Raw genomic sequence first — 6,210 nt, forward strand, 5'->3', positions numbered from 1 at the left:
AGAGGGAGAAGGAGAGAACCTAAGGCAGGCTCCACGCCCAGCACAGAGCCCAATGCCCCGCTTGATCTTCCAACACTGAGATCATAACCTGAGTTGAAATGAAGAGTCAGACACTTAACCAAGTGAGCCACCCAGGCATCTCAACATTTGGGGTTATTAAAAAATACCTTCGATTAAAAAGTTAAAAAACATGTTTTCTGATCTACACAGGAAAGGGAAGAGCTGGTTTACTCATTATAATCATCCCTGCTAGGTCTTCATAGTCAGAAAACTAGTATGCAGGGGTTTTTCTAGAGTGTCCCTGAGAAGCTGAGATCTTTCTCACAAGGAAAGGGTGAGAAAAGACCATCTGAACAAGCCTGGCTGGCTGGGCCCAGACGCTGAGCAGTGCACACACTGGTGTTACCCAAAGTCTATGAAGAAGCACACCTGAGAGGAAAACCTACCTAAATACACGAAAGCAGCCTAGTCATTCAACGACTTCCAGAATGAACTCTGTCCCACTTTGACAGTTTCCTACCATGAATCAAGTAATAATGATCATCTCACTTACAGTCACGGATACTGACTGTGGATATGTCTCTCACACTTTGGTGTTCACCATAACCCTATGAGATAGTTAGGTACTAATAGCCCCCATTTTACAGATCAGGAAACTGAGACCACTACAGGCAGATGACCTACCCGTAGCTTACAGAGCAAGTATGTGGCAGAGTAGAGATTCAAACGCAGTTCTATCTGACTCCAACCCCATGCTCTGAATTCCGAATCTCTAGATTTTATTGCCTCCCTATTCCTACTGAAGTTGACTTCCTTTAAAAGAAAAAGTTCTTCTCTCTGCCAAACTGCAAAAGTTTCCTGGGGTAAGAGTCTAATTCCAGGGACGCCTGGATGGCTCAGTTGTTAAGCGTCTGCCTTCAGCTCAGGTCATGGTCCCAGGGTCTTGGGATTGAGCCCCACATCGGGCTCTCTGCTCAGCAGGAAGCCTGCTTCTCCCTTTTCCACTCCCCCTGCTTGTGCTCCCTCTCTCGCTGTGTGTCTCTCTGTCAAATAAATAAATAAAATCTTTAAAAAAAAAAACAGTCTAATTCCACCCAAAGGCTTGTCTTCATTACAACGAACTCACAAAGGAAGGTTCTAGGGTCCTCTAAAGAATGCCATAGAGAAGACTGCCTTGCTTCTCTGAGGGGTCCTACTCCTCATCCAGAATTTAGTCAATTTCATAATAGGGATCCTCAACCCCAGTGCCCATCACCAGAAAAATACTTTTTTTTTTTTTTAAGATTTTATTTATTTATTTATTTGAAAGAGAGACACACATACAGGACAAACAGGGGTGGGGGGAGAGAAAAGGAGAACCAGACTCCCCATTGAGCACAGAGCTGAATGCAAGACTCTAGCTCAGAACCCCAAGCCCATGACCATGAGTGGAAAGCAGATGCTCAACTGACTGAGCCACCCAAGTGCCCCATTAGAGACAGTCTTAGACTGCCTCACAGAGAGTGGTTTTATAGAAAATAGAGTGGTAACAAAAGGAGAGAAATCCTGTGGCAGTCAATCTAGAATGTTGTGCTCTAGCAGTACAAAAGCAAAGAACTCTATTCTTAGGCACACAGAAATCCCTGGTTTCCCATGGCTGATAGACTTCCCGTCTTTCTCCCTCAACCCATCCTTGCATCCCCAATTCCCATGACAACACAAAGGAGGCTTGATGTGTTCCCTGCCTTAGAATCATCCTATGTACCTCCTCCCCAAGGATGGCACAGACGATATCCCCTCTCCCTTTCAACTTTTTTCCTGTAAGATTTATTTGAGAGAGAGTGCGCCTGAGTGCAGGGGGAGGGGCAGAGGGCCAGGGAGAGAGAGAGTCTTTTTTTTTTTTTTTTAAAGATTTTATTTATTTATTTGACAGAGAGAGATCACAAGTAGGCAGAGAGGCAGGCAGAGAGAGAGAGGAGGAAGCAGGCTCCCTGCTGAGCAGAGAGCCCGATGCGGGACTCGATCCCAGGACCCTGAGATCATGACCTGAGCCGAAGGCAGCGGCTTAACCCACTGAGCCACCCAGGCGCCCGGGAGAGAGAGAGTCTTAAGCAGACCCCACACTGAGCATAAGCTGAACACAGGGCTCGATCCTATGACCCAGAGATCATGACCTGAGCTGAAATCAAGAGTCTAATGATCAATGGGCTTCACCACCTAAGTGCTCCTCCTCTTCTACTTCAAACGAAACACCATCCCCAACCCTAACTTGTAGCCAGGAACACGGTTACCTGAAATTAACATTACAGGGTCCACGCACCCCTGTGTAGCAAGGGGCGGGTGTGTGATTAAGTTGTAGCTCCTGGCGTCTAGGCAGAAATATCTTGCAGCAACTTCCAGAAGTGACAGGGAGCATGTGGCCTTTGCCTTTCTTTTACCCTTTCCTCCTTCCCGCTGCCAGAAATGTGATGTGCTGCCCGGAGAGTCTAGCATCCTTCTCGGACCATGAGATCAGGGTCACTCCTGCATGGTGGAGCAGAAAACTGAAAGGAACTAAGACCCTGGGCTCTGGACCACGGATGGAGGTGGGAGATCATAACCTTACCTATTCTCTGTGAAATGTGGATCCCATTTTAATCAGGTGCACTTTTTTTTTAAGATTTATTTATTTATTTTGGGCACAGTGAGAGTACACGTACACGTGGCAGGGGAGGGTTAGAGGGAGGAGAGAGAATCTTAAGCGGCCTCCATACCCCAGCATGGAGTCCGACATCGGGGCTGGATCTCATCACCCTTAGATCATGGCCTGAGTTGAAACCAAGAGTCAAACCTTTAACCGACTGAGCCATCCAGGTGACCCTACTCAGCAACTTTTTAAAGTAGGTATTGTTATTAGGCCCATTTTATGGACAAGGAATCTGAGCTAAACAGGATGGCTGGGAAGTCTCAAAGCCAGGATTCAAACCCACAGTGACCTACCCCTGGCTTGTACAGATGTCTGCTACCCCACACTGCCTCTCAGGGAGAGAAGACAAAGAAAGGGGATTAAAAAAAAAAAAAGTACTACCTCTAAAGTTGCTTAAATTTGATTAAAAACTTTAATTCTGCTGTACTCTCACGACACCAGAAAATTCCTACCACTTTCCAGGCTTTGAAAAACAGGATCTCCTGCCATCACCTACACATTGAGAGTGCCTGAATCCCCAGGCAAGAGTAAGTGCTGAGCAGGAGGGAAGGAAAGCAGCAGCAAAAATGTCCAAACTCACCCCTGACCCCAGCAAGCGACAGAGACAGAAACTGATTCATGAAAGTGAAAGGTAATCTCGGAGAACATCTATACATTCCAGCATGAAGACACCACTGGTATCTAGGAACAATCCAACTCTTTGCAACGGGGTTCTAAGCTGTTGCCACTTTCAAGGGATTTGGGCAGACCTGAAACTAATGTAACAGTGTATGTTAATGATCCTTCAGGTTCAAGTCCTCGGGTGCAGAGCGCAAGACTGGGGCTCCTCCCCATCTGGGTAAGAGAGGTTGGTCTTCAAGGTTCACTGGATGGGCCAAGTCCTCCCTGGATCGCAGGTGAGGGAGGGAACCCGCCACAAGTCTCAGAAGACAGCAGTGCCACACAGCAAGCATCCTGGGCGGCCGACAATGCCACCCACACCCACCAGGGATCATTTGACTTCTCCCAGGAGGGGGCAATGCTACACCAAAACAGACCCAGCTAAGTCACGTCTCTGACTCTTGAACGCTTAATGCTTTCTTCTCCTGATCAGACCCAGCAGCCCAGGACAGCACACGTGCGCCTACGACACACCCCAGAAATGAGACATTTTCCACCAAACTCAACCACACCTTGCCAAAAATTGGGGAGAAAACAAACAAACAAACAAACTCTCCAGGACTGAAGCTGCAAACTCAAATACCTACAGGAGCCAGACCGGAGGGAAGCAGGCCCGGTTTTGAGGACTGGGATGAAAGGGTGAGTGCGTGCCCCGGCTATGAAAATAGCTCCGAAAGATTGCTGCAACAAGAAAGTGCGACCAAATCTCTGCAAACTTGAAGCTGGAAATTCAGGTATCTATGTAAAATCTCCCGGTTCTAAATGTTGACATCAAATTCAAAAAATGTTTGACAGCCTAAGGGCTGAACAAGTCCACAGGTAATCTGACCCTGGAGAGTGGCGACCAGAGCTGGCCAAGGCCACCTTACACATGTTTAAGTCACCACTAGGTTGGACCTCTCTGGCTGGGGTCAAGGATCTCAAAGCAGGTGTGAGGACCCAGGTAGCCAATCACTTGGAGTCCTTCCTATATGCAGCCAGAAGCTAGAAAAGGCAAAATTAAACTAGTGTCTGAGAGGCACCCCATCTGGAAAGACCTCTTGCAGAGAGGGAGGAGGCCCGGGGCACAACCACAGTCCCATTTCAAGGGGATGTACCATAAGCAGACACAGCAGCCACCTGTGGAGACTTCTGTGAAGCAGGGGAGGAAGCAGATCCTTACTCTGTGAGATGAGGAAAGGTAAGTAAGAAGGAATTGAGGAGGGGTCCTCCCAAAAATGGCCCCTGGGCACACGTCCTCCAGAAGCAAGACTGGCAAGCAGGATAGGCTCGGAGACGGGATCTGACACTTCTGCTGCTGGGAAGGAAGGAAGGGTGCATGCCCTTCCTTGGCAGGTAGGGCCTCTGGCTCCACCCACCTTTCCCGGATGGCGCATCACTACCCCCATATACACACACCCCTTCAAAGGGCCTTTGTGTGGTGGTGCTCTCCCAGCTTGGTAGGTCACTCTGACAAATGTGATTCCTTCGCTCTCTGCCTAATTCAGTCACTTCTAGAAAGTCTTTTTCACCATCCCTTCCCAGAAAGGTCATTCCCAGAGCGCCACAGCCTACCTTGGCACTGGAATCCTTGCTTCCCGAAGCCCCTGCAAAGACAGAAAGAGGCACGTCAGGCAGCCGGAGGGGCCCAGCCACCAGCCAGTTTCCCCACATCACCCCCCTTCCCCGGCCCCTCTACCCCAGGTGCAACCTCCTAGCCACAGGCGGGTGCCCAAGAGTCTTCCGCCTTTGGGGGAAGGGGCAGCTGGGAGGTCGGCTGTAACCTCCACCTCCCCTCAAAAGGCAGGAAAAAGGAGGCTACGACCACCAGGTGGCGGGATGGGGGGAGCGTTTCCGTCGCGGGGAGTTGGGGGGGGGGCGGTTAGCAGGCGGGAGATGTGCCCACAGAGATGCCCGAGTACCTTCGGGGAAAGAGAAGAATTAAAGACGCATCCAGAGGGAGGATGAGAGAGACCCTGCGGCGGTGGTATTTCCCGGGGAGCTGGGGAGAGAGAGAAGGCTCCCCAAGCCTAGAGGGACGGGGTGAGAGCTGGGGGAGAAAAGTCCCCGCAGTGATGAGAGGGGGAAACTGAGCCGTGCAAAGGGGAACCCTGGCCCGCAGGGAAGCGCAGTAAGAGATGACCCAGGGCGCCACGGCGGGAGACACGGAAGGGGAGGAAAGGATGCCCCACGCCCGCAGGGAGATAGAGAGGACACCCAGGGCGCTGCCCCCGGAAAGGAGGGGAGGGGGTGCGGGCACCGCGAGCCCGGAAGGAGGCGGGGAGACGGGGAACCCCGGGCGAGCGGGCACTCGAGGCGCTGCTCTCCCGGGAAGGGACACAACCACCCCATGCTCCCGGCAGGTGGAGAACCGGCCCGCGCCGCGGCCCCGGGGCGCTCCCGAGGCGGCCGGGAGGAGAGCGGGAAGGAGGCGCCCCGCGGCCGGCCGTCTGGGGCCGGGGAGGAGGAAGCCGCAGACTGTGCAGCCGGGCGTCCGGAGCGGGGAGCAGGGGGACGCGGGGTCGGCCGGTGCTCGTCCCCCGCCTCGGGGGCGCAGAGAGGGGGCTCCGCGCGCGGCGCTGCCCTCGGGGCCCCGGAAAGGTGCCCTGCGCCGGCGCGCTCTCACCAGATGAAGTCGGTGCAGTGGCTGCAGAAGGTGGGCTGCTTGAAGAAGCGGGCGGTGAATTTGTGGTTCTTCACCTCGTGCACGTTCTTCTGCCGGAGGGCGCCTTTGCGGGCGAAGCGCACGGTGCTCTCCTCGCCCTCGCTCGGCGGCGGCCCCGCAGCCGGGTCAGCCATCTTGCGCGCGGGGAGCGGGAGCCGAAAGGTGTCGGCCCCGGGGCCGCGGGACCGCGGGGTGCGGGCCCGGGAAGCGCGCGAGGAGGCGGCCGCCGCTGCCGCCCGGG

At 53.1% G+C, this 6,210-nt stretch overlaps 1 protein-coding gene across 2 annotated transcripts in view; it reads right to left on the reverse strand.

Moving 5' to 3' along the window:
- The window catches only part of PRKCB (protein kinase C beta), a 326,959-nt gene extending 320,830 nt beyond the window's left edge, over positions 1 to 6,129 (reverse strand). Inside the window, exons 1-2 of one of the 2 annotated variants that reach the window (XM_044233161.1) lie at positions 5,931 to 6,129; positions 4,880 to 4,911 (exon numbers count right to left, since the gene is read on the reverse strand). In XM_044233161.1, coding sequence (XP_044089096.1) covers positions 4,880 to 4,911; positions 5,931 to 6,103 — 205 coding nt within the window. In that variant the 5' untranslated portion in view covers positions 6,104 to 6,129. The remainder of the gene's footprint in view (positions 1 to 4,879; positions 4,912 to 5,930) is intronic. The other variant, XM_044233159.1, reaches the window with a different exon arrangement.
- Between the last annotated feature and the right edge of the window lie 81 nt (positions 6,130 to 6,210).

This window comes from Neovison vison, chromosome 14, assembly GCF_020171115.1.
Source record: "Neovison vison isolate M4711 chromosome 14, ASM_NN_V1, whole genome shotgun sequence".
NCBI lineage: Eukaryota > Metazoa > Chordata > Mammalia > Carnivora > Mustelidae > Neogale > Neogale vison.